This window comes from Coloeus monedula (assembly GCF_965178545.1).
Source record: "Coloeus monedula genome assembly, chromosome: 20".
NCBI classification, from domain to species: domain Eukaryota; kingdom Metazoa; phylum Chordata; class Aves; order Passeriformes; family Corvidae; genus Coloeus; species Coloeus monedula.
This window is the reverse complement of record NC_138800.1, coordinates 7,996,126-8,023,641: the sequence shown is the minus strand read 5'-3', so window position 1 is coordinate 8,023,641 and position 27,516 is coordinate 7,996,126. Positions and strand designations below refer to the sequence as shown.

Genomic DNA, 27,516 nt, shown 5'->3' with positions numbered 1-27,516 from the left:
AAAACAGAGAGCTCAACCCAGAAGCAATTCAGGAGAAGTGAAACCTTACCCCAGTCCCACACACTCACCCCACCACGTGCCACTTTGAAACACTAAAAGTTTGTCCATGAGAAAGGATCAGAAAACTCTAAAACATCCTGGACTCTTCCAAAACCCAAACCTGTCAGCAATGAACTCATAATGAATCTCACCCAAACTTTCTAGTACTAAGCAATACCTGTGGGCAACAGTACCAAAAGATTGTTTGGAGTAGTGAATGAGGAGACAGCTACTGCATTTCAAACTGTTACCGAACCACTTGAAGAAGCCACCATGTGAAGGCAATGCAAACCTGATGTCAGTTTTTGGGATGGGATGTGTAGAGCCGTGTTCAAGAGCCAATCATGTGATTAGCAAACTGCTTGTCCCCCCACCCTGGAGCCAGGAGGATTTGATAATGGAAAGATGCCCAAGGACTTTAAGAGCAGGTCCTAAAACATGGGCAATTACCCACCGAAGGATGTAATAAACACCACAGCAGACAACACGTCAGCAAGACTTTTAAACTATTAATTCTCCCCCAGGGAAAGCGCTCAGGCAGGCAACAGTTTGGATATGGGGGGAAATCCAACCTCCATGGACATCAGCGATGTTTTTGCAACTCTCGCAGGACCAGGGCACAGTCCCCAGACTCGCAGTCTACTGATGCTTACGGGGATTTCACAGAGGATTAGGGTCTTGGCATGAGAGAGGACTGCTAATTGTATGGAGGGTGTAAAACACAGCAAAGCTGTGTAAAAAACACATAGAAATAATTTGGAAAAAAGGCATCAACAACAACAAGAAGAAGTCAAAATGTTTTGGCTTCGATGTCATCTGCACAATGTGGAAATACTGAATAGCTTACTCCTCACTCATAATTGGAGTTCACTGTTGAACGTCTCCAAAATCACAGGGAAAAACACTCCATTGTTCTGCACTCTCTTTTGTAAAGCTGTTACGTGTTCAGCCTCTAAAGAATGCATTTTTGGAGAAGAACTATGCACAGATTACTTTACAAAGTAAAGTTCCTTTGCTCAGTCCTGCAACCTGAGAGTAACAAACGAAATTGTCAACCGAGCATTTTTAAACAAACGTTTTCATTTCAACATCTGGATTAAGATGCCACAATGAAAAACAGCTCCCTTCATACATCTCCCATTCTTACATTTCAGAACCAGCGAGTTTCAAAGCAAACAAAGAATCAGTTGGTGCTGCTAATGCCTTGCTTCTTACTCAATAGCCTGATGTCATGAAAAGACCATATTTTTCAAATCTACAGTTCCGCGAGCCAAAGAGTTCATATACATTCCCACCCCAGAAATATAAAATCAGGAATACAGCTGAAAGTGATTACTTAGATATTTTTATATGATGAAATTCAAAAGCTGCTTCAAGTGAATTACAAAATCTTCTGTAAGACAAATCCCACATCTGTGCTGACCACTTGCCTCCCAGGTCTCAGCAGATGGCAATTTCAAACAGAAAAGTTCTGAGTCCCTGAAAATCGCAGTGTACCTTAAACTGTAATCAAGGGTTTGAAGATTTCTCCTCCACAAAAATACTGTGTACAGTCTAATTTAATGACATTTCTATCTTCTCCCCACCATTTCTTGCACAAAGACTACCTACAAAATTAGTACCCGGTGTCTTATTAGGAGAGGTTCCCACAATAAATGATCTTTTAAGAAAAAGGGAAAACACTCTGTCCCAACCAAATGGAATTTACCAGAGTGAGCAAAGGGAGATCCTCAAATTGTTTTCAGATACTTGACTGAATAATCACAGAAAAACAATCAACATGTTCTGCATTTATTTAAATCCAGAACAGAAGCATCTCAGCCTTCCCAAGAAAAATCTGTACAACACTCAACCAGATGCATAAATACAGCAGAAAAACACAAAACACAAGAGAGGCAAAGCACAGCCCAAACACCTCTGTGGCGCTGTGTGGATGCACCGAGCAAGCGTCAGGAGAAAATCCAAGATTAAAAAGAATGAGGAACGAGGAAGATGACTGGGCCAAGAAAGTAACAAGTAAAAACAAAAGCAAAGGCAAATAAACAACAGCGAAAGATAAACCGCTGCTCCCTCACTGTAGAGCTTTTTCTCCTCCAGCACCCCAAGTCTCCTTTCTCCCACTCCTGTGTGGAACTACATGAGAGAGCTACGCAATGAAGAATGTGGACAATTTATCTTTTTCTTAGCAGAGATGACCAAGATGTCCCACAGCAGCACAGCATGCTGTGCCGTAAGGCCTAGAAGAGCATCCAAATTCACCCCAGGTGTAGGTGGACTCTGCAGCAGGGATGGTGTGGAGCTCACCAGGAGAAGTCTGGGATCCTTCCGACAGCAGGAAGGGAGACACCTCATTGTGGGCTCTGGGGGACATCAGGGCATGTAGGCAGATGGGGGCTGTTTACACTACTGAGGGTGTCAGCAGCAATCAGGGACTAAAGCTGTAATTAAATCAACCCTCCAGAACTCGAGCAGATGTCCGTGCAAACAGGTAACAACGGGGCGATGGTAAACCAAAACCGCAAACAAAATGAAGACACGGAGCAACATCTTCTCCCCCATGCTCTGCTCAGCCACACCAGGCATTATCAGAAGACAAATCAATTACCAAAAGCTACCTTTGGATGCCCAAATCCAGGGCTGAACAACTTAACTGAGGGATGTGCACCACAAGTTAAAGGCCTCCGATCTCATTTGGCGCATTCTGGTTTTGTCCTTGAAAAAAACCCACCCAATAATAGGTCTGGCTGCGGCTTAGACAGAGGCATAATGCCATCCTCCTCATTAATCAAAGGCTTTCCCCACGGCCAGATGTTTGCTGACTTGTACTGCTTTCTTTTATTACTGGTTTGGAGGCAGAAATTGCTGTGTGCTGAAGTTACTCCAATTGGTCTGGTTGTCCCTGGTAACTGCACCCCGGCATTATTGAGTTACCGAGGCATTCAACGGAGAGTGGCTGTTTGCTTTGACAATTCCTACTACTTTCCCCAATAATCATCAGAGTTAGATGCTAATTTATATTTAGGACTGTGGGAATTTTACTGCAAACCCAGATAGGAGCCTGGGGTTTAAGATCTATCAGCGTCTGGTGCCCACGGTTTGGAAGAAGGAGAGATGTAGAAAAATGCAGAGTACACGATGTACACAATGACAGATGGACCTTAAAAGTAATATTTTTCAATAATTCTGAGCAACAAAAGTGATGCTTTTATATAGGATAGGAAGCCATCATCTTTCCTCAAAGCTTTCATGGCCTCAGTAGATAAAGTAATCAAGCCATAATGGGAAGTGTTGGCTGGAAAGGACTTCTGGAGGTCTTTGAGCCTGGGCATCACTCACACTCAACCCTGCTGGGGAGAGCTTCTCCCAAACAAGCCCTGTAACCTGCAAGGACAGGGAGCTGAGAGCTCAGGGACAGAGCTCTTAGTGTTCCCACCTCTCTCGCTGTCTCTACCCTGCATCCATAAGATCCCTTTCTTCCCATAAATCTGTGTAATTCGCTGGGGTTTAGAAGTATCCCTTAGTGCAAAGGAACCATAACTCAAAAGCACTGCCTACATTCCTCTAATGCTTTTGTTTTAAAACAAATTAAGCCCGTGAGGTACTGAACATATGCTCAACATCCCCAGCTCTCGCTGGCATGTTTTTGAAAAATAGAAAGTTTGTGCTTTTCTGGGGAGTCAGGTCATTAACCCGACTATTTAAAAAATCAGCCTATTATACAAGGAAACTTCTAACTGCCTGAGCTACAGGTTATAAATCTCCTGTTTAGAAATCTGATATCCTGACATAATTGCCCTTACAACTTACAAATAGGTCCTCTGTTATCCGTAGATTAAGCTTCCTCCAAAGCCACATCACATCTGCTTAGTTTTGAAAATATACAGCACGAGCTTCAATTACTTTACACTCCACACAAAAATAATCCTGAATTTAACTCAGGGCTTCTTGGAATAAGAGTTTAAGACCCTATAATCTTTTTATTTCATGTTTTCTTGCAATCTAATAGATGGGAGCATTGGCCAGCATGTAAAATTAATGCCACCTTCCACTTCTATGATTTCCCGACCATTTAACTACATTGCAGTGGAATTTTTAAAGCAAATATGGCAAGCAGAAGTCCCACCATCTAAATAATCTGAAATGTTCTGTAGGGAAATGGTCAGCTACTAATTGGAACCACAGTGTTTTCACATCCCTGTAGGAAGAGGGTTTGGTTTAAAAGAAACCTGAGTTAAACTGTAGTTTCTCTGACGGATGAAGCTTCTGTTGCAGCTCCTCTGATTAATGAAACTGCTCAGATCCCGACCACTTGGGCGAGCTCCCAGTTAGAAGTGTCAGGACTTCAAAGGGGCAAACTGGGGGCCTTGGGCAGCACTATTATCCAGGTGCACAGCATTAAATACGTGAGTTTTTGCAGAACTGTGGGCTAAGTGACAAAAAACCAGTGGCAAACAAGATAAAAAAAGCCAAATCCATGTTTCAAAGCTACATCTCTTCTCAGCAGCAGGGACATCACATGGCACTGCCAGACAACGGCCAACTTTTCCTTAAACAATTCCTTTACCTAAGGAACAGAGCGGAGTGCTGGCAGAGCAGGGTTCAGAGACCCATCCAGGAAGATGTCATCCCTCTCATCTCTTTCATCCCAACACAGCCTCGCGGTGTCCACACACAGGGGATGCCTGAGGTGGCTGAGCCACCCCCAGCCCTGCAAGTACCAGCGTTATCCCAACCCCAACCAAAGCCCAGCCAGAGCCTGCCCGCTGCTTCCACACCCGCGGCCTCAACCACTCACCAGAAAGACGTTTAGAAATGGCACTGTGGGGCACCATCTTTTCCATTCTTACTCAATTGCTTCCAGAGATTAGATTTGTAAAGAGGATTTTTTTTTTTTTTCTTTTAAGCGTTGAGAGCTCATTGGGAACTGGAGGCTCAGTCTGTGCCTGCCTTTTCCTCACAGCCTGCCCCGTCTGGGTCTTAGCGTGCTTTCTGTCCATTATCTTTCAGATTAAACTCTACGGATGAGAGGCTGTAACTTGCAGAGTATCGAACACACCGAACGAAAGGAACAAACCCCATCCCACAAACTGGCCGGGCAGCTTCACCAGCAGCTCCCAGCCGAGCAGGGCTCACTCGCACCTCAACCACCGCGTGTCCTTCCACGGCTCCTTTCTGTGCCCAAGCCCACGCAGGAGCCCACGGGCACCGTGTCCGCTGCCCACGCCAAGGTCTGGTTTCTTCGGGCGCCCGCCTGAACGACGCCGTGCCCGGGCTCGGAGGAGCTGCTCCCCTCACACCTCACCTGCAGCCCCGCTCCTCTGCGGGGTCCGGCCCCCGCACAGACCACGACGCCCAGCCCAGAGGGGCTCCCCCGGTGCCGCGGCTCCCAGGCCCCGCAGGAGCCGGGCGAGACGGCGTCGCCCCACGGGACAGCGGCCGCCACCTCCCCGCCGCTTCCCTGGCTCCCCCGGGAACTTTCTGGAAGGCGCCCAGCCCCGGCCGAGCCCCGCGGCCCCCAGACAAAGCCCGGGGCGCGCCCCGCCGCCCCCCGCCCGGCCGCGGCCGCGGGTCTCACCTTGCGGTGCTTGTCGGCGAAGGGCAGCGCCAGCCAGGGCATGGCCCGCACCGCCTCCTGCCACTGCTGCTGCTCCTGCTCCGCCGACACGAAGACGATCTCGAGGCGCTGCCCGCCGGCCGCCGCCGCCTCCCCCCTGAAGCGCCCGTAGAAGGCGGCCAGGCTGGCGCCGAGCTGCGCGCAGGGGCCGCCGAGGCTGCAGCCGAAGTAGAGCCCCACCAGGGAGACCCCGCGGGCGGCTAGCGCCGACACGGCCACCTCCTCGCCGTCGGCGGCCACCAGCACCTCTCCCAGCACGTCGGTGAGCGCGCCCGCCATCCCGCTCCGCTCCCGCTGCGCGCCCGCTCCGCTCCGCTCCGCGCCCGCCCCGCCCCGCCAGGGGGCGCTGCCGCGCCGCACGGCCCCGCGCCCGCCCCCGCCTCGGGCAGCGCCGCCCCGGCCCGGCCCCCCCCACCCCCTCAGAGCCGCGGCCGGCGGAGCCCGGGCACGGAGCGGCGCCCGGACGGACAGCGCAGCGGGGAAGGGCTGCACGCTGACACAGCCCGCGGTTGGGTGGGCTGCTGGGGAGAAATTCGTCCCTGGGAGGGTGGTGAGGCGCTGGCGCAACTTGCTCGGAGAAGCTGTGGGTGCCCCATCCCTGGAGTGTCCAAGGCCAGGCGGGATGCGGCTCTGGGCAACCTGCTCCAGTGGAAGGTCTGCCGGCCCGTGGGAGAGCTGTGATCACACACACAGGATCACACAGAACCAGCTAGGATGAGAAAAGACGTTTGAGGTCATCGAGTCCAACCTATGACCAAACACCACCGGGACAACCAGACCATGGCACTGAGTGCCACATCCAGACTTTCCTTAAACACCTCCAGGGATGGTGACTCCACCACCTCCCTGGGCAGCCCATGCCAGTGCCCAGTCACCTTTTCTGTGAAGATCTTGTCCTGATGTCCAGCCTAAACCTCCCCTGGTGCAATTTAAGGCTGTCCTCTTGTCATGTCGCTGTTGCCTGGAAGAAGAGGCTGACCCTCACCTGGCTACAACCTCCTGTAGAGAGTGATAAGGTCACCCCTGAGCCTTCTTTTCTCCAGGCTAAACAGCCCCAGCTCCCTCAGCCGCTCCTCACAGGACTCCTTTCGTTAAGATCCCTCCCAACCCAAACCATTCTGACTTCCCTCTGGCCCCGTGGGGGTAGATCCAGCCTTCCCAAAGGAAGAGTTGGATCCTTCTTTGTTTCCAAAATCGAGCATAAATAAGTATTTACCCCTATCAAATGCATGCAGAGAAACCTGAAAGCCAATCCAGAAACATAAACGTGAATTGGGCTGCACTGAGCTACACCGTCTGTCTGGCTGGGATACAGAAAGGAAATAAAGCAGAGACAGTGACATGCAAACCAGGCTGTAAAATGTATTTGCTCTTTGTAATCAAAGTCTGCAATCTGCAAGCCTGCAGAATTCACTGTGGGATCCTCAGCTGCTCCCGACTGATGTCCGTGTGTCCATGCTGCAGAAGAGCCCCAAAACAGGACACTTAAATGTTACTATCTACTGCAATAAACACCTTTATTTTTACAAGCCTTCCTTATTAGGCTTCTTGTTACTGTTGTTGTTTTCAATTGTATTTAAAATCGTTGTGTATCATCCAGAGCCATTAGGGGATGCTTTATAAATACAATTAATTATCATTATTATTATTATTACAGCTTTACAATCTCTCTTTTCTCTTGCCAAGACCTGCTCCCTAGAGGTGGTTCAAAGCAAGAGAAGTTTTGTGTTGTTTTTCATTTGTCCTGCCTTATCTCCCTTAATTAAGTATCTGGGTTCTTCAGGGCAGGGAAGCTGTTTTTTAAGTCTGCAACCCTGAACTCAACCAACCCATGCAGCAAGATAAATATTCTGCTGTAAAAATAATATTTACGGCTGCAGTTAATACATCTGTCCCCTCTTTTAGTGAACAAAGCAGGAGGAAGATGCTCTGAAATACAGAACAAGTCAAAAACATTTCTCTCTTGAAGAACAATGAAATAAAATGAGGAAACAGCTGTTCTTAACAAAAAAAAAAAAAAATCACAAAGCGAGGTGTGACTGAACTGAGGTTACACCATGAGAGCGCTTAAAATGTGGTGGGCGAGTGCCTGCCCAGCTGCTCGTTTTGCAGCAGGATCACAGATTCAGGATGCCCGTTTGGGAACCAGCTTGAGGCACTGGAATTGAAGTGTCAGGACAGCATCCCAAGGCTTTTAATAAGCAGTTTCTTGTCTATCTAGAGCCAGTACCTAACTGCACTTTCCAAATTCCTATTCATTTTTTATAAGCGCTGTTTCTTTTTATATTGCACCCGGTTTGACTAGTAGAGACTATCTTTTCCACTAAAGTATTTAGCAAGTATTTTTCCCCCAAAGTATTTGCCAAATATTTGGCAAATGATTGGCAAATTTTGGGATTTCCATGGATGTTTAGTAGGCACCCGGTGCTTATTAAAGCCTTGTCGGCACGGACCAATACAAACACTGACGAAATGCGGCAGGGTTAAAAGTGTCGAGCCAGAGGGGCGGAGACAAGAACGGCTGGGAAAGGGGATCCGTGTCCCCCCTCGGTTCCCTCCCGCTGCTCCCGGAGCTGCGGGAGCGCCTGGACCCGCGGGGCTCCGGTGCCATCTGCCGGGGACACCGTGCACGGCAAGCGGGGACCGCGACCGGGGCGGGAGCTGGGGGAGCTCCGCCAGGAAAAAAGGAGCCTCAAAGGGACCCTATCGCTCGCCACAACTCCCTGGAGAGGGATTGTAGCCAGGTGTGGGTCGGTCTCTCCTCCCGGGTAACAAGCGATAGGACAAGAGGAAACAGCCTCGAGCTGCAACAGGTTGGATATTTGGGAAAAATGCTTCACCAAAAGGGTGGTCAAGCCTTGGAATTGGCTGCCCGGGGTAGTGGTGGAGTCATCATCCCTGGAAGTGTTCAAAAACCATCTGGATGCGGCACTTAAACAGCTGAGTTACCCTAAAGTATCCACTGATGGCTCTGATCATCTGATCCTGAAACTAATTTGATTGCAAAAGGCTCTTTAGTTTTTAATTCAGCTGCATTCTGAACTCCACGTTGCACTGAGGGGAGTGGATTTTCCACAGTATGCAGACATCAGCCAGCAGCAAGGTCACTTAAAGGAAGGGACATAATTCAAACAGATCAGTGCTTGACATAAATCCATTGTGTGCTGGCATTCTCCTTATTTGAGAGCTCTTAATTACGAGTATATTTGTGGGGTGTATTTTAGCAGCAAGATGTTGGCTCTGTTTCAGATTATGGACATCCATATGCAGAGAAAGCCTGGTGTAGCCATCCTGCTGGGAATCTGCAGGGGGAAAAAGGGCTAATTCTGCTCTGCACATGATGCAAGTCAACTGCAATCCTTCTCCTCTCAGTTTTTTTTCTTCTGGAGTCACATCAGCATCGCTGATAACTGAACAGGGTCCCAGCTGCCGAAACCAGCTCCAGCAGGGCAGGCCATCTGGATTGTGGCTGGTCACACATTAACTCCTTTACACGTCTGCGTCAAGGTATCAGCCTCCCAAAATGCTGCTCCGGATTCACTGGAGGTCTAAAATGACCGCATGGAATTTGACCCTTCAAATTCTTCCAACTGGTGTTGCAATCCTGTTAATATCCGGATTGCTGAGGGCAGCTGGTGGTACCTTTGACCCTCCTCATCATCTGTGGCTCCGGAAGATGAGTCCTGCTGAATCCCATCGGGCAGCTGGCAAGATCCTCGTCCCTGCCACAGAGGCAGAGGCAGCGCCAGGTCTGTTGTGCCAGTAATGGGGGAGGCCTCAGGGCATCCCTGCTCATCCAACCAGGTCCTGGGGTACCCATTCTGCCACTTTCCAGCAGGATTGGCATCCACGTTTCACCATGGAAACACAGAACAGCACTTCTGAAAGTGACCAGAGTTGGTTTCAAACAGCACCAGCAAAACACAAGGGAAGGGATTTCAATCACAGCCCTTCTGTGTGTATTTGGCCCTCTGGGGGTTAGCCCAGGACCTGGCTCTTGGGACTGGGAGGCAACATTTCTCCCCCAAGTCTGAAAAAATGGTCATTTTTATTTTCAAAGTCCTTTTCCCACAGGTTTCTGCCTGATTCTCTCCCTGCTCTTCGCCAGCCCAAGGTATTGATCTCAGCGGGGTCACCAGTAGACTTCAAAGGGACTCACACTTGCACTGCTCATTTAGGACCATGAATAGCACCATCTGAGCCTTATCATTTCCCCTCTGCCTCCACGGGAGATAACGGCACCTCAGGAACCCTCGGGCCGTCTCGCAGCCAGGCTGGTGACAGTCACACCACCGGCCTGTTGCCACCTTTTCCGATAACCATTTCTGTTTCTTCCTAGCTGCCCCTGCAGCACCATCCTGCAACCACTGGCCACAGGGGAGGAGGGAAGGATCACTGAGAGGAGCACTCTGTTGTCTGGAAATACCCTGATTTCATCAGGGCACTTAAAATCAGAATGACTGTGACTCACCACTACTACTATACAATTTTTTTGTGAAGTCACATTGAAAGGACACATTTGAAGTCGCATTTGAAAGGACAAGGGGATAAGTGAAACATTAACAAGACATTACATTTCGAGCTGGTGACACCACAGCTATAAAGCATCAAGGCAGCATTTAAACAGCTGGAAAACCGAGACCCACTTTCCGCTGCAATTTTCCATGCATTAGCAATAGGTTTGGTTACAGCTACTTGGTTACGAGTCCGTGCGCTTAGGTAAAATTCCACTCCTGTAACAACCCAGCCTCCCACCCAAACCAAATCTGCTTCTTGCCAGGTGCTGGGCAATCACAGCCATTCCAACCTCCCCACCCTGCCAGCTGCACCACTGGGCACCGGCCTGCTGGGTGAGAATCCCTGGATCAGGGACAATCCCTGCTCATGAGGTGTTGGTGGGCGGATGGAGGAGAAGGGCAGGCTGCCCAGAGCCGGCTGCCCTCCCCTGTTTCCATGATGCTGATGGCAGAGGGGACATTCCTTTGCTCAAATGTCCCGTTCCTGCCTTTGACAGCCCATGTGTTGGGGGACCCACCTCACAGACAGCACTTAGAGAGTCCTAAACCATCATCCCTCAAGGAGTTCCCCAGTCCATAGCCACCACCTGGGGGTTTCTGGACCTTTGGTGAACCCCGTGGTCAACACGTGGCTCCTCAGGGGATCCCCATCCCAGAGCCGACGAGCAGGAGCGCTCCAGATGTCGGTGAACAAACACGGGCGCCCCCTGCCCTTTGCACAGCAGATCCCCAAACCACTACCACAAACAGGGGATCCCCAACCCCCCAAAACCCCACGATGGGCTCTGGCTCCGGCCCGCACGTGTGTGGGGAACCCGCAGCTGCCGCCAGGCGGTCAGAGCACGGCCGTGGGGGTCCCAGTCCCGTTCTGCTCCCGGACCCGGAGCTGCCCGTGCCGTACCGAGCTGTGCCGAGCCGTTCCGCCCCGCCCACAGCCCCGCGGCCCCGGGGGCGGAGGCGACCGGGCCGTGCCCATAAGGCGGCGGAGGCGGCGCGGGCGGTACCGGCGGGCGATGGGGGTAGCGCGGTGCCTGCGGGGCGCCCGGCGCCTCCTGCCCGCGGGAGCACGGCACGAGTGCTACGAGCTGGCCCGGCTGGCGGGGCCCGTGGTGAGACCCTGGGCGGGGAGAAACGGGGAGGGACACGGGGGACACGGTGCGGGATCGCGTCCCCGGGACGTGGATCGCGGCGGGGCTCGGCCGCCCGGAGCCGGGCAGCGCTCCCCGGGAGCTCCGGGATGACGAGGAGGGAGACCTCGGGCCCTGCTGGTCCAGTACCGCCGGGTTTCGGCTGCCTCCAGCCTCCGGGCGCGGATCTGCGATCGGGGATGTGCCTCCCGCCCGCGCCGGGGCCAGCGGGGTCCCTCCACCACCCTTCATGCCTGGGTTGGCGCCCGGATCCCTACTCCTTGCCCCAGAAGCTCTTGCTGCTGCCCATCGTGGTCCCTGCTTCCCTGCAGCACCACTTTGGAAGAGGAGTGGTGGGCTCGGGGAGGGGGACTAAGCTGTTAAACTGCTCTGTGAAACCAGGCCTGAGCCCTGCCACTGCCACTGCCACTCGCCCCTTGAGTTACAAGTGAGTCACTGTGCGTAGTGCCAGGTCCATAGCTGGCCCTTTCAGCAGGCTCTGGGTGCAAAGGTGCCTTATGACTCGCTGTCCTGAAATCCTCCCCGGACTGGAGCTGCCGTTTGCCATTTGTCTGGACCCTCTGGAGGGAAATGGACCCTTTGGCAGTTGGCACAGACCATGCTGAGCACATTTTGCAGAGGCTTCCACCAAGGGGAACCACGCACCACAGCCCTGGTCTTAATCGCGTGTGAAATTTGGTGCTTTTAGTCTATGTGCTATATCTGGTAAATAAGTACCGACTGTTAAACTTCTCGGAGGCACCCTCCCTGACATCAAATCCCTGACCTGCTGTGTTCAGTCAGCAGGGGAAGTCTAGACTAGTTTCAGTTACTGTAGTTGAACGCATCAAGCCCTCAAGCGTCCAGCCTGCAGCACAGCCTGCTCCTCCACGTGCACAGACACCTTGAACCCATACCTACAGCTGCTGTTTAATGATCGTTTCATGATAAACACTGTGCTGAGATGATGCTGGTGGTACAGACCTCTCCTGTGGGGATTACTCACAGCAGTAAGTCGAACATGCCTGGGCCTGGCAGCAGGACTGCCTCTGCAGGCAGCAGTGGGAGGTCTGCAGAGGAGAAGGGATTGTTCTGCTCTGACCCCTCGGAGCTGCTTCTCCAGCATCTCTGGGCTCTTGGCTTGCCAACTGCTGTGTGGGAAGGAGCATGAACAGCTCCTGGGCATGGTTTCCAGCTGTGCCCACCCCTCGGCGGGTATAAATGTCCCTAACTCCTGCCATCTGGTTTGAGCTGTGCTCTGAATGTCTGTAGAGGGCACATCCCCCTGCCAAGGGAAAATGAGGTCTGGAGATCAATCTCTGCTGCAGCATTGTTACGCACTGCTGGCAAGGAACACACAGACTGGCCTTGGTGTCTCTCCAGGAGGAGAGGATGTTGTGGTTTTGGAGGATAGTTTTCCACAGATGCACGCAAATGTGGAAAAGCACTGGGATGTTTTATTTTCCCTTTTCTATGCAGCCTTCGTCTTGGGAAAGAGGATTTCTAGTGAAGCCCTTAAGCCTCTCTGAAATGAGGTCATCTGGCAGATTGGCTGTGTAACACCAAAACACCACAGGGCAGGTAGATGTGGGCTTTGAAAGACAAAGCCACCGAGAGCCTCCGTGACTCCTGGGGCTGCCTTCCCTGCCCAGCAGTGTTGGCAAGCAGGGATGGGTTCCCAGGACCTCAGCAGAGCCCTGGCTTGAGACATGGACAGAAACACCAGGAAACCTGAGCACTCATAGTCCGGCTCCTGGGGGACGGGTGGTGTTCCACCATCCTAACAGGTCTTCATCTCACAGTCTCCTTCTTCTCTCATCCCAGTTCTTTGCCCAGCTGCTGGTGTTCCTGATCAGCATGGTCAGCTCCATCTTCTGTGGCCACCTGGGGAAAGCCGAGCTGGATGCTGTGAGCCTGGCTGTGTCCGTACGTATTGCTCCAGTTCCCCTTGGGTTTCAAACATATGAATTGTGTGTCACCAAAAAAAGAAGAGAGAAAAAAACCAAACCTGTAAGAATGTGTATGTGAGGGCCCTGTTCTTTCTTTTGCCCTGAGCACAGGCAGGAGAGGGGAGCTGGGCACTCAGTGCCTGTGCCAGTGCAAGGCCAGCAGCTGGGAGCCTCTGGCCAGCTCTCTGAACCTGCCAGACCAGGGCATGTATCCAGGAGCAGCACTGTTTGTTGTGGTGCTTTAGATCTTCACCCCTTGCTAGGAGATCCTTTTCCCCACCAGAGGGGAGAGGAGGCTATTTAGTTAAAAAGACTGTGTTATTCTGAGAAATAGAGAAGGACTGGAAAACTTCCCAGAAACTTGTAGCAGAACTGTCTCCCCACCCAGCTGGGAGGGACGCAGCGCTGTGGGCCAGGTTCCCTGTCTCTCCTCCAGGTTATCAACGTGACAGGCATCTCCATCGGTTCTGGCTTAGCCTCAGCATGTGACACGCTGATGACCCAGGTCTGTAGCAGCTCCCCCTTTCCTGTGCCTGGGGGGGTTTACTGGTGGTGTCTCACCTCCTGTGCAGTGTGATCTGGGCACAAAGGGCGGGGGGGGGGCAGCTGCCAGACAGACCAGGGTTGCAAACACTCTGGCTGGAGCCTGCTTCCTCCCCAAGGAGCCCTGGGTCATGCCTGGGTACCAAAGGATTTGCAATCTGCCTGAGAGTGAGTTACACCCAGCCAGCCTGGCATTTGCAGCTGCAGGGCATGGGAAAGGCATTTAATTGTCCTGTTGTTGCCCTGAGCATTTGCCCAGACCCTTTGGCTCCCTGTGATGCCCACCTTGATCCTCTCTCCCAACCCAGACATATGGCAGCAAGAACCTGAAGCAGGTGGGCACCATTCTTCAGCGGGGCATCCTCATCCTGCTGCTGTTCTGCTTCCCTTGCTGGGCCCTCTTCATCAACACTGAGAGGATCCTCCTGCTCATCCGACAGGACTCCGAGGTCTCCAGGTCAGGGGTGAGATCCAGCCCTTCTGGATCAGATATTTGCCATGGATTGTTGAAATCAAGGCTCTCTGGAACTTGAGTGCAATGCTGTTTGGCTTGGCTCTTGCTTTGCTGTATCATTAACTGGGGAAACAACTCTCTTTCCAGGTTAACTCAGCTCTACGTGATGATCTTTATTCCAGCACTTCCTGTGAGTCTCTACTAAAGCTGTTGGAAGCTCTGTGTCCCTTAGTAACACCAGGGAAAGGAGGGAGGGCCTTTGCTGTGTGGTTCACAGGGCAGGTTTGGGGTTTTACAATGTGCCCCTTGACCTTGTGCCGTACCAGATGTGCAGCTCCTGGACCAGCAAACAGGGGCTCTCTCATCTTCCTGTGCAAAGGCTTTTGCTGTGGCCACGTAACTGGTGGTGGACATTGGAACCAGGGCCTCCAGCCTCACTCTTAACCCTGAGATAAAGGCTGGAGTTCTTCCCACACTCACAGCTGCTGGGCTCTGACTCCTCTGAGGCAGGGAGCAGTACCCCTGTGGGATAAGGGTCTGCAGGTTTATCCTTTCTTCCAAGCTTTCCAGGCTGTCTCACGCTGATGAGGAAGCATTGGAGATTTCCCATTTGGAGACTGATCTGTCTTCCCAGTGGGAATGGGATGTGCTTTCTGTCGCTATTGGTTTTGGGCGCTGGCAGTGCTTCAGCTGGAGCACAGGGGTTTTGGAAGAAGGTGGTGGGGGACTGATCTGTCAGTGTTCAGTGGGCACTTGGCTGTTGAACCACAGTGTGCTGATGAACTGAATCCTGACTTTTGCAGGCGGCGTTTCTGTACCAGCTGCTGACAAGATATCTACTGAGTCAGGTATTGTACAATTAGCCAGCTTCTGGCCATGGAATAAAGGTATTCCCAGGAACATGGTCAAACTTGGGAATCAAAGTTCACCCTGTTCTGGGGAGAGCTGGGCTGAGGAACGTGTCATGCACAGCTCCCCAGCCAGCCCTGGCTGAGCTGTGGGAATCTCCTTTAGCTGGTTCCGTTTCCTACTTCCCAACTCTGTGTTTTATGGGTTGCACCAGCTCCCGAGCTCTGCTTGTCACCTCCTGCATGTCTCACACAGCCCAGCCTTACCTGGAACATGAGCTGCCTTCTTGGCTTTCTCCTTGGGCATTGCTGGAGGTCTCCCTTGTGTTCACTGGATGGGGCTTGGGCTGCATTTTGGGGAAGCAAATTTCAAAGTTCCTCCTTGGCTTCCAGGAGATCATCATGCCTCAGGTGGTGACAGGGATTGCAGCCAACATCCTCAATGCGGCCATGAACGCCTTCCTCCTCTATGCTCTGAAGCTGGGCATGGTGTAAGTGTGAGAAGGGCTGGTGACAGTCTCTCCCTGGGTGCAGGGGTTTGCTCAGGGCTCAGGGGGTGCCCTGGGTGCCCAGTTGTGCCACCTTCTCCCCCCAGCCCCCAGTCTGCAAAGCTGAGGCTGGAGGGGTCTGTCCCTTATCTGCAGCAAGGTTGCTGTGGGTGCCCCTGGGTCTGTCCTGCTGTGGCTGAGGAGGTGGGGAAGGATCACTTGTAACCTGCCTGTCTCTTTCTCTCCCCAGGGGCTCTGCTTGGGCTAACATGGTTTCTCAGTACACCCAGGTCATCTTCCTCGTCCTTTACATGTGGTGGAAGAAGATCCATGTGAAGACCTGGGGAGGTACTGTTCTACCTTAATCCTTCAGAATACCAGTGTCTGGGCCTGGGAATCTGGCATTGTCACCAGCACCTGACAAAGGGATTGCCATCCCCTCACAGTGGGAAGATGCTGTAGCCATGTCCTCAAGGCCTTTACTGTAGCTCCAAACACATTCTTGTCAAATATTCTGTCTCAGGAATGCAGCATGGCACAGCAACAGTCCTGGGCTGATGTCCTGTGAGCTGCAGGGGTGGTTGTCCTCAGAGGGTGTCCAGGAGAGGATGTGGCTCCCCTTTAGGGGAGGAGATGGAGAACACATGTTCATTCTACTTCACCTCCTCATGTCAGGTTGGAGCAGGGAGTGCCTCGTGGACTGGGGCTCCTTCATCTGGCTGGCAGTGCCTGGCATGGTCATGATGTGCATTGAGTGGTGGACCTTTGAGATTGGGAGCTTCTTGGCTGGTGAGCCCCAATCCTCTTTTCCTTCTGGTTCCTGGTGGCTGCTGCTTGGGCATGTCCCCAGAGCCCCCCTGCCAGCAGCAGCCTCCTCACCTACAGGGTAGGGGTCTGCAGGATGCTGCAAGTGTTCCCATCTATTCCATGGGGATAGATGCCTCCTTTTCAGCCAGTGAAGGAGGTGGCAAATCTTTTCCAGGGCTGATCAGTGTGGTGGAGCTGGGTGCACAATCTGTCATCTACGAGCTCGCCTGTGTCGCGTACATGGTAAGGGCTGGGGGTGTGAAACCCCAAACAGCCTGGGAGTAACCCCAAAACAATGGCTCTGTGGATCAGTGCTGAGGTGGGAAGCAGGGCTTGGTACCAGGCAGGGGATGCCTCTCAAGCCTGCCATGCAGCTGCACAAGCAGGGTGTGCTGCAGGTGGAAAATCCCTTCACTGCAGCAATGCCAGTTTGTCCCAAATTCCCCACTGGGGAAGAATAAAATCACTGCAGGCTCTGCTGTCACTGCAGGCTCTGCTGTCACTGCAGGCTCTGCTGTCACCCACCTCCTCTTGTCTCCTGCTTCTCAGGTGCCCCTGGGCATCAGCGTGGCTGCGAGTGTCAGAGTGGGCAATGCCTTGGGAGCAGGGGATGTGGCACAAGCCAAGACCTCCTGCATCACTGCACTGCTGTGCACAGGTCAGTGCAGTCCTGCAGAGCAGAAGAAAGGGCAATTACCAGCAAATGGTTCCGTTTCCCTCTGACAGGGGTGGGGACCCCCCCATAGGAACCCAATCACACTTGTTCAGACCCTTTGGGCAAGGCAAGATCCTGACTCCTCTTTCCTATTACAAGCCTGGTGCAAAGGCTTTGATAATCAAAAACACAGTTTAGCCTTCTGTCCTCACGCTCCAGAGGGTAGAGGGAGTATCTGGGGAGAGTGAGGAAAGCAGATTGATCCTCTGCTGCAGTACCATTTGAGGTCAGCGAAGTCCAGTCCCCACCACATGAAGCCCCTGAGGTCTGGGCCTGGGTCAGGAGCAGGCTGTGCTGCCCTTGAAGGAATTTGGCTATTCCTTTTTCTTTCAGGGGTTTTTGCTGTGGTGGTTGCAGCATTACTGGGAAGCCTAAGGGACGTGGTGGGATACATCTTCACCAATGACAGGTGGGTTAACAGCTTTCTTTGGAGTATTACTGCCTTCTTGGGAGGTGTTACTTATACCCCAGAAGCTGCTGACAGATAAGAGTTCATAAATCCCCATCTGGCAAATGTTCCTCAAAGGTTCCTCCCCATTTCCCTGGGTCCCTGGGCAGCACAGCTGCTTCTAACACTGGGACACTACCATGGCAGCAGGCTGGGATCAGGGAACTGGGATCAGGGAACTGGGATCAGGGAACTGGGATCAGCCTTTGTGGTTGATTGAGGGAGATGTGTGAGAACCAGGGACTGCATGGTGCTGCTTCCCCTGATCAGTCCCTACATCTTCCCAACAGGGAGATTGTCAGCTTGGTGTCCAAAGTGATGCTCATCTTTGGTCCGTTCCACTTGCTGGATGCAACAGCAGTGAGTATTCCAGCATGTGGAGTGATTCCTCTCTGCAGCTTGGGGTGCAAAGCTGCCTGCAGCCCGCTCTGGACCTGTTAAAATGAGAGAAGCAAACTGAGAAACTGTCACAGCAGCCACTTGTGTTACCTGTAGCCCTCGGTGTCCTCTGCACTTGTAGCTGCTCCTTGGCATCGCTGCAAACAGCCCAGTTTTTCCTCCTCTATTCCCCTGGCCAAGGCTCCAGCTTTTTACAGGTTTATCAAAGCAACACAAATGAGCAGCTGGGTCTTCAGAGATACCAGGTTCTCCCAGCACACTGGGACACTCAATAGACAGTAATTTTGGCCCGTTTTCTCCTGTCATGTCCTGGGGGAGGGACATGGACACTGTGGGGAAGCTCCTTGGGATCTATTGATGTCTGGGTTGGCAGCTGGAGAGAGAGGAGCCCCACACCACCTGCTCCAGAACGTGGCTTTGGTCCCTCTTGGCTTGGTGGCACAGTGCTGTGGGTTTCCCTGTCCCCAGGGCTGTGCCATGGCCCAGAGTCACCTGGCAGTGACCTCTCTGCCTGCTCTCCTCAGGCGACCTGTGGCGGGGTGCTGCGGGGCACGGGCAGGCAGAAGCTGGGTGCCATCGCCAACGCTGTCGGATATTACACCATCGGCTTCCCCATCGGCATCTCCCTGATGTTTGCAGCCAAGATGGGGGTGTTAGGTACGTGTGCCCTCCAGCTGGCATTGTGTTAGCTGTGTTGAGCAAAGGCTCAGCCCTGGAACTCGTGCCGGGACCTCCCTTTGTGTCAGTGGGGCTGGATTGCACACTGCTGTGTTTGGGGCAGGCACTGAGTGTGTCCCAGGAAATCCAGGCTTACTCCCAGCTCCCCCAGGAGCTGTTTCCTTGAAAATTCTTGGGCTGAAGTCCCTGGGCACTCTGGCAGTGGCTGGCAAAGGCAGGTTTTCCTCAAGCCCTCCCTGAAGTAACTTCCCATTGCTGCAGGTCTGTGGGTTGGGATGATCATTTGCATCTCCGTGCAAGCCCTTTCCTTCTTGGCTTTTGTCATCCACATGGATTGGAGGAAAGCTGCAGAGGAGGTGAGAATTGTGCTTTTCTCTGGTAATTCTTGAAAGGTGCTGAGTTAATTCCTGTTTCAGTACAACACTACAGCCCTCTAGGAGGAGGCAGAAGTGAACTGGGATCTGTCCTCCTGTAGCAGAGGAGCAGTTTGGTGCTGAGAATGCTTGTCTTGGGAGAACAGAGGGTTTTTTGGGCTGGGCAGGACACTCTTGCCCTTAGAAGAGCAACTCTTCCCTGTGTTTTTAGGCTCAAGTCCGAGCTGGAATGAAACAACAAGTGGAAGACATGAACTCCAATGGCACAGCTGCTAACAAAACATCTGCTGTGGGTATGTAGCTGGGCCTGACACCAGGCAGGGAGCCCAAATTCTCCACCCAGCCCCTTCCTTTCCTTCCCAATCGTGGCAGCCATGTCTGTCCTGGAGGCTCAAATGGCTGGCAAGAGCACACAGCCTGCTGCTGGCCCTGGGCCAGTGGCACCTCTCCTGCACTAATGGGGTACAGGATAGGCTGCTCCAGGGAAGAGCCCGGACTGCCACCCCATGCTCGCCTCACCTGGGACAGCTGCAGCTGCGTGTCCCAGTGTCCCCAAGCCTTGGGAAAGGACCCTCAGGACTGTCACTGCTGCTTGTGCAGCATCAGCTTGGAAGCCCCTGGCTGGGCAGCTCGGCCTCCCTGCAGCGCTCGCCTCTGTCCCTCAGGTTACACCTCCCTTGACACGGACACTGGGGACACTGGGGACACCACGGTCCTGCCTGAGAGCATCGTGATGGGTGAGAGGCAGCCTGACCATGAGCTCAGCCCCCAGGAGGAGCCTGTTGTTGTCCCTGTTCTTCCCCCTGTGGAGTGGAGGGCTGTGATCATCCGCCGTGTGCTGGCTGCTGCTGCTGCCGTCGCTGTCCTGCTGGTGGGAATCCTGGTCCGGCTCCTGACTGGCAATGGCTAAAACCAGGGACACTGGAGAACTGTGCACGGAGCAGGAGGGCACATGGCAATGGCCCAGGGGGATGGTGTGGGGAAGGAATTCCCCCTCAGTGCCTTACAAAAAGTCCCTTTGCACGGTTTCTGGTTAACTCACGATGTTTTATCCCACACACAGAGTTCTTAAAGGGGGTGAGGATGTGGCACCTGGGAATAAAAGTGCTTGAGAGCTGGTTCCTCTCCTGCGCTGCACTGGGATGTCACTCATGAGAGCTGGGAGTGTATCCTAGGGCTGACCTGGGAACGAGACAGGGTCCTGGTGCTGCTGTCCTGCTTTCTGGGGACATTGGTCCATCTCATTTGCTCATGGCAGAGTCTCCTGCTGCCAACAGCACGTTTCCTCACGCACCAGCCTGTGCCAGCATCTTGGCGTGGCAAATCCCACTTGCAGCTGCTGTGGCAGCACAGAACAAAGTGGAATTTGCTGGAAGATGTCTGACTGCTGCTGGGCTGTTGGGTGCTGGCTGTTGGCCCTGACCCCGCTCTCCCTCTGCAGGGTGGGCACAGGCCTAAAGCAACTCTTCTTTGCACTTTTGTAAGGTGGGATTTTGATACAATAAAGTTTTCTGTGTAAATGTTAGTCTGTTTAATATGTTGCGAGCATGACCCTGGTCACTGGCAGGGCTGTGCTGTTAAGAGGAAAGACGTGGGTCTGGTCTTGGCCCTGAGGTTTGGGGCTGGCTCCAGACACAGTCTCATCACTCTTCCCCTTGGGTATGAAAGCAAGATTTGTCGTTGTCATGGGTGTTGAGCACCATGGAAGAGGGAGGTTGTGTTGTTTAACCCTACAGAGCCATCAAAGAACTGCCCTATGTCATAGTGCAAACACCCCAGCACTGAGCGTCTCTGGGCCTGTCCGGGCCCTTACCTGCAGCTGAGTGACTGTGACGTGTCACTTGCTGGGCCCTGGGAGGTCAATACCTCAATCCAGCAGATGCCTGGCACCTCCCTCAACTTTCCTGGTGCTGGTGGCCCATGGGCAGGGAATGAAAAAATGTGACACAAACAAGCTCGAAACTGCCATCATCCCCAACACCAGTGGGAGGACGTGGCAGCCTCTGCCCTGCTCAGAAGCCCGGTAGGTTTGGGGTGGGAGTGTGGGGAGAGGAGGAAGGTGTCTCACTCTGTCCCATGAGTTATCCCAGCCCACCGCCCACTCCGTGCAGGTGGGGTCTGCACTGCGCAGCATCTCCCCTCCCCTGGCTCCCCACCGGGCCGAGGACGGTATATTCGGCCTGGGGGAGCGGAGCCAGTGAAACCCGACACGGCGGGGCTGTGCCAGGGACAGCTGGAGCCAAGGGGGCCGGCTTGTCCTGGCCACTGTGATGAGAGTGAACGAGGCACTGCCCCGCTACTGCCGGCAGCAGCTCGCCAGAGCCGCGCACACACCCAGCCCTCCTCCACCGCTGCTGGAAGAGGAGGACGACCTTCCAGCCCACTGGCCGGTGGAGCTGTGGTGAAGCAGGAGAGGTAGGAGGGTTCTCAGGGTGGATTTAGGAGGGCTCAGCCCCTAACGCTGGCTCAGGACAGGCAGCAAGTGCCCCGCACGGTGCGTCCGGGCTCCTTTGCGCTGCCCACTGCACTGCCAGGACCCCGCTGGGTTCCACCAGTCCGTGCCCTGCCCTGACCCACTGCCCACCCTTCCCATCTCCAGCCCAGCCGCGGGGAACATGTGGCCGGATCGCCCGGCCCCGGCTGAAGTTCACCCCAGCGTGGTTACACATTGCTCACGGCAGCGGGGTTTAACAGAGCGCGGAGGAAGGGGCTTGTTCCACTCCCCTGGCAGGGCAGCATGAAGCCGGAGACCTTCCCCGAGGAGAATGGCTTCGGGGAGGGAAGGGCCGCCGGCCAGGGCAATCTCAGCCCCGGGAGCTGCGAGAAGAAACGCCGCTGGATTCCGGAAAACTTCTGGGAGGACGTGAGGAAGCTGCTGGTGCTGGCGGCACCCCTGGTAAGGACCCGGGAGGAGAGACTCCCCCCAGCACAGCTACCCCTGCTCGCCTCCGCCCCTAACCTTCAGCTCTCCTCCGTGCTTAGATCCTGATCCAGCTGCTGATCTTCCTGATCCACCTTGTCAGCTCCATATTCTGTGGCCACCTGGGCAAGGTTGAGCTAGCCTCTGTCACGCTGGCCATCGCTGTAAGCATTCCCCGAGCCGGGCACCAGCTCCCTCCCTGCTGACACTGGGATGAGATACGGCAGGGGAAAAGGACAGAGGGAATGTCAGACTCCCACTTTTCCTTTCAGCCCCTCTCCCTACCTGAAAGCCTTAAATGCTCACCTCCACCCTGTTTAACCCCCAGGTTATAAATGTCACTGCCATCTCTGTAGGTTATGGTTTGACTTCAGCGTGTGACACCTTGATATCACAGGTGGGTAGGACATGCTGGCCCTTGTCCTGGGGACACGGGGGGTTTCCAGCATCTGCTGATGATGCCCAGGCACCTCATGGTGCCTGGCTGCTCCTGCGAGCTGGAGAAGCTTATCCCCAGGTAACAATCCCATAAGGAGGAGATCTGTGCTCCAAATCCTTCCCAGGTGGTCTTCAGACTGCTCCACGGTCCCCTTTCCCCCAGCACCACCTGATTTCACTGCTCCCCTTTCACCCTGCAGACCTATGGCAGCAAGAACCTGATGCGTGTGGGGGTGATCCTGCAGCGTGCCACCATCATCATCCTCCTCTGCTGCTTCCCTTGCTGCGCCATCCTCATCAACATCGAGCAGTTGATGCTGCTCATGCGGCAGGATCCCGAGGTCTCCAGGTTGGGTGGTGCCCTCATCCCTCCTCGGTGTGGAGGGGCTGAGAGGAGGGTGACCATGGCCATGCCCCTCCCTGACCCCGCCCGTGTGTGTCCCCAGGTTGACCCAGCAATATGTGAACGCATTTCTCCCTGCCCTCCCGGTGAGTGCCCATGGGCACCCTGGATGCCACCTGCACATGGGGACAGGCTGTCCCCATCCTACTGCTCAGCACTGGCTCATCTCATCCAAAATTTCCTTTGCAGGTGGTTTTTCTGTATAACCTGGAGACGAGATACCTGCAGAACCAGGTGGGTCCTGAAGTCCTCACACCCACCCTGGCTCAGGGCTCCCTTCCACTGTACATGCAGGGTTTCCATGCTCACCCTTCCCAGTGCCCTGGTGCTCCAAAACAGCTCTGACCCTCTAGATCACCCTATCCCACAGCCAGCTGTATCCATCCACCTCCCTTCATACTTCCCCACATCAGGGATTTACCTCTATCACGCCCATTTTCCAAGCAGGCAGCATCACTGGAAGTCTGGGGTTTTCTCTGGGAAAGGCACTGAGAGCAGGGCTGCAGGTACCTTCACACCTCCCTCCCAAAACCTTTGTGAAGACTCCCCATCTCCTCCTCTTTGCAGATGATCATGTGGCCACTGGTGCTGAGTGGGGTCATCGGCAACATGGTCAACGTGGCTGCAAACTACGTCTTACTCTACGTGTTCCACCTGGGCATCACGTGAGTAACACCTGTGTCCCCTGGAGAGGAAAATAGGGCACCTGGCAATGGCAAGGGAACATGGAGCTCACAGGAGCACGGCCGGATGTCTTTTTGCACCCTGAGGGAGGCATAAGCAGGATGCCAATGACCTTTCTCACTTCCTCTGCAGGGGCTCTGCCTGGGCCAACACCATCGCTCAATATTCACAAACCATATTCTTGTTCCTGTACATCATAGGCCGGAAACTCCACGTGAACACCTGGGGAGGTAAGGGCATCTCCCCTGCTTCCTCTGCTTCCTGCTTTACCCAAAAGTGCCCATAAAACTTCTATCAGGCTTTATTGATAGAAGAGGAATTCTGCTCGTCCTGATGGTGAAATATTAACCCCAGCCCGAGGTGCCCTGGGTACCACGGTGCTGCTCAGTGGCAGCTCGTCACGCTCTGGCGCTGGCAGAGCTGCGTGCTCAGCACTGAACACTGATTCTGCAGAAATGAAACTTTCTGATGAGGCTTTGGAAGGTTCAGCCCCAAAGCCTGATGAGCACAGACATAAGCAGGAGGTTGTCCTTGCACACTCCGCTCCGGGAGGGATGAGCTGAGGGCTGTGCAGCTCTGTGGCCCACGGGAGAGAGGTTGTAGGTGGACACTGTGCTGCTGGAGATCCTGTGGAGATGAGGAGCTGCTGGCTCTGAGAAGAGGAATGGCACCTCCAGCTGCCTCAGGTGCTGTAACTCAGGATGTAACATGTGGGCAGTCTGGTCATCCATCAGGTGCCGTTTCTCCTCTCCACAGGCTGGTCCAGCGAGTGCCTGCTGGAGTGGGACAGCTTCACCTCCCTGGCTATCCCCAGCATGCTCATGATGTGCATCGAGTGGTGGACCTACGAGATTGGGAGCTTCTTGATAGGTCAGTGGAGAGGGGAGCTGCCAGGAGATGGCCAGGGTTGACCCAGAGCAGCACCCACAGCCAGCGCTGACCCCTCCTGTCCCACAGGCCTGCTGAGTGTCATCGAGCTCTCTGTCCAGTCCATCATCTATGAGGTGTCTGTTGTGGCTTTCATGGTAAGGGCTGAGTTATCCCTACAGATCAGGGATCCGTGGGGGCCACCCCAAGACGGGCACAAAGCAAAAATCAACTCCAGCAAACCTCCAACTTCCCCCTCCGCACTTGAGTCTGTCCCTGCTCCTGCCTATCCCTCCTACAGAGATGCTTTAAATCAAATCCCCAACTCCATCCTGCTCTCTGATGGGTGGTTATCCCACTGTCACTGTGACAACCCCATTGTCAGAGCCCTGTGGTTGCAGATCCCCCTGGGGCTGGGCACAGCTGCCAGTGTGCAGGTGGGGAATGCGCTGGGGGCTGGCGACGCCAAGGCAGCCAAGAGATCCTCCACCACCAGCCTGATCTGCACAGGTCAGTCCACAACATCCTGGGAAGTCTCTTCCTGGGCTCCTTCCCGTGGAGCAGGGAGGGTTTGCAGTCCTCTGCCTGCCTCTTCTCCCCAGCTCTCCATCACAGCCAGGCTGGGCTCAGCTCTGTGCTGTGTTTTCAGGGGTGTTCTGTGTAATTGTGGGGGCCATTTTAGCCTCCACGAGGAACGTGCTGGGATACATCTTCACCAAGGACAAGTGAGTGTCCCCAGCTCCTGGCCTCGGTGTGTGGAGGTCAGTTCCCAAAAGTGATCCTTGGCTTTCCTCCATCCTCAGGGAGATCATTGACCTGGTGGCGTGGGTCATGCCTATCTACGTTGTCTTCCACTTGTTTGAAGCCATGACTGTAAGTCCCAGGGAATGCTGCTGTTTTCCATAGGGAATCCTGGTGCTCAGCAGCAGCATCATGGATCGGTCAGCTGAGGGTCCCTCGGGCTGCAGCTGGGCACTGGTGCCCACACCAGGACCCTGCAGAGCTCCTGGGATCATCCCTTAGAAAACATCGAGCGCACAAAAAGAGGGTGACCCGGAGGACTGGGCAGGGACACAGAAATAATGGGCAGAGGCAGGGAGCTGGGTCATCTCCCAAATTTGGCTGAGGTGATGCTCCCTGCCCCAGCCCCTCTCCCTTTCTGGCAGGGTGCCTGCAGTGGGGTGCTCAGAGGCATCGGGAAGCAGAAATTTGGTGCCATCCTCAACGCCGTGAGTTACTACGGTGTGGGCATGCCCCTGGCAGCCGTGCTGCTCTTCGTGGTCAAGATCGGCGTCATGGGTACTGACCCCTGGGCACTGCACCCCCAAACCCCCACGGGCAGATGCAGCTCCACTGAGGGCTCACCATAACCCTCGTGCCTGGCTCTGTCCCCCCTCTGACCTGCCTGGGCACACTGGGGTGGACTGGGAATGCTCCTGCAGCTGCTGGGGGCTTTTACTGGGGAAAAGCAACTGGTGCCAGGTGCGCCAGCCCCACAGCAGGCACCCATGACCACCCCATGTCCCCGCTGACCTGGGATGCTGGGTTGGCTCCGGCTGATGCCGCGTGGCCTCTGCAGGCCTGTGGATCGCGATGCTCGTCTGCGTCTTCATCCTCTGCACCTGCTTCATCACCTACATCTCCCGCCTGGACTGGGAGAAGGCAGCCAAGGAGGTAATCCAGGCACTGGCAGCACGTCCCTGCACTGGGAAGGTCCTCAGTGCTCTGCTGGGATGAGACAGGCTCAATCTCACAGCCAGCACTGTCCTCCAGTGCCCTGGAGTAAAACCCAGCGCTCCCATGACATCCCCGTATTCAGCTCCCTCCTGCACAAGCACTCAGTGCCCTCAAGGTTTCCCCCTGCACCTTGTTTGGGGACACGAAGCTCAGAGCAGATGGGGTGACTGGGGCTACCTCAGCCCTGCAGCCCTGAGCATCACCTCATGCTTCAACAGCTCCAGGGAGACCCCAAGAGAGGCAACACAGCTTTTCTCGGCGGGAATTCCCTGCTAAACCCAGCGCATTCCCTCCCCAGGCCCAGCGCCGTGCAGGAGTGACCCAGCTGCCACCACCGGAGCTGCCAAGCCTGGGCCCCGAACCCTCCCTTAAGGATCTGGATGTGGCAGCAGCCCCCCAGCCCCACACTTACCTCCCTGCCAGGGCGGTGTTGGGGTCTGTTGGTATGGCAGGAGCTGGGCACGGCATGCAGGGGAGGGTTTGGGTGCAGGAGGGGTCCCTAAGGGTTCGCATAAGCCAGGAACAAGCCACAAAAGGGGGAGAGTGTCATGCTGGTGACACCCTCAGTTACTGGGAGAGCAGTGATTACAAGCGTGGGCTCAGGAGGGCAGTGACAGAGGGACGACCTGTGGGCAGTTCCCACCTTGCAGACACCAGGTGTCACCTCTGAGGGCAGGACCTGTTGGAGAGCTGGAGATCTCCACGCTCTGGGCTGCTCCTAATTGTGCATTCAAGCCCTGCGACAAAACCCTCCCCAGAAACCCCTCAATCCCTCCCAACATCCTCAATCCCCGTTCTCCTTGCAGCGGGATTAGAAGTGCAGAGCGATGTCGTGCTCACGGGCATCACCAGTCTGGAGGAGCCCACGTCACAGCTGGAGCTGCGGGAAGCCACATCTCCCCCCTCCGAGCCGGCCACCCCTGTGGTCACCAAGCGGCTGATCCTCCGGCGTGGGCTGGCAGCGGCCGTGGCCGTGGCCGCGCTCGCGCTCGGCATCGCCATAAAGCTGATCACCAGCACAGACTGACTGGCACCAAGGGCTTTGGGGACTTGTTTTTGGGGTGAAAGCCTTTCCTGAGGGACAGATGTACAAAGCATGGACCAGCCAGCGAGAATATTGAGCACATGCCTGTCCCACGGGAGCCAAAGGGCCTCTGTCAGTGTCCAGCAGTGTTTGTGCAGATATTGATTGGGAATGGGCCCCGAGGCTGCTCTGGCACCCAAAATGCTGCTCTGGGTTGCCTGACACACACTGAGCTTGTGAGTGACCCCCTCCAGCCCACGCTGTCACCACCAGCTGGAGCCCAGCACAGCCCAGCTCCCACTGCTGCTCTGTGACAAATGCCCAATAAAGAATAAATCCGGCTGGAGTGGGGCTGGCTCCTTGGGGTGAAGGCTGGGGGTGGGGCTGGGACCAGAGCAGGGAACACCCACACATGGGTCTTGCCCTGCCCCAGGTGGCCTTTG

At 54.5% G+C, this 27,516-nt stretch overlaps 2 protein-coding genes across 2 annotated transcripts in view; one reads left to right on the top strand and one right to left on the bottom strand.

The window, feature by feature from the left end:
- Positions 1-5,968, bottom strand: part of NXN (nucleoredoxin) — a 47,795-nt gene extending 41,827 nt beyond the window's left edge. The window contains exon 1 of the mRNA XM_082294574.1: positions 5,615-5,968. Within this exon, the coding sequence (XP_082150700.1) occupies positions 5,615-5,932 (318 nt within the window). The 5' untranslated portion in view covers positions 5,933-5,968. The remainder of the gene's footprint in view (positions 1-5,614) is intronic.
- A 5,190-nt stretch (positions 5,969-11,158) lies between these two features.
- On the top strand, positions 11,159-27,407 carry SLC47A1 (solute carrier family 47 member 1). The gene is made up of 35 exons (XM_082294897.1): positions 11,159-11,279; positions 13,122-13,223; positions 13,683-13,751; positions 14,098-14,246; positions 14,391-14,433; positions 15,047-15,091; positions 15,485-15,582; positions 15,830-15,927; positions 16,255-16,368; positions 16,562-16,629; positions 16,936-17,044; positions 17,435-17,510; positions 17,840-17,909; positions 18,473-18,605; positions 18,888-18,982; positions 19,212-19,293; positions 19,666-19,899; positions 21,279-21,415; positions 21,732-21,896; positions 21,983-22,084; positions 22,249-22,317; positions 22,559-22,707; positions 22,805-22,847; positions 22,951-22,995; positions 23,329-23,426; positions 23,578-23,675; positions 24,202-24,315; positions 24,403-24,470; positions 24,714-24,822; positions 24,962-25,037; positions 25,116-25,185; positions 25,479-25,611; positions 25,892-25,986; positions 26,348-26,492; positions 26,856-27,407. The coding sequence occupies exons 1-35, from the start codon at positions 11,184-11,186 to the stop codon at positions 27,074-27,076; spliced, it is 3,618 nt and encodes a 1,205-aa protein (XP_082151023.1). The 5' UTR covers positions 11,159-11,183; the 3' UTR covers positions 27,077-27,407.
- The last annotated feature ends 109 nt before the right edge of the window (positions 27,408-27,516 follow it).

Bases quoted from the DNA above. Each gene is read 5' to 3' on its own strand.
- SLC47A1 (XM_082294897.1), top strand. From the start codon at position 11,184: ATGGGGGTAGCGCGGTGCCTGCGGGGCGCCCGGCGCCTCCTGCCCGCG. The intron at 16,369-16,561 runs GTGAGCCCCAAT...AATCTTTTCCAG, and splicing joins GATTGGGAGCTTCTTGGCTG to GGCTGATCAGTGTGGTGGAG. The intron at 25,038-25,115 runs GTGAGTGTCCCC...CTCCATCCTCAG, and splicing joins TACATCTTCACCAAGGACAA to GGAGATCATTGACCTGGTGG.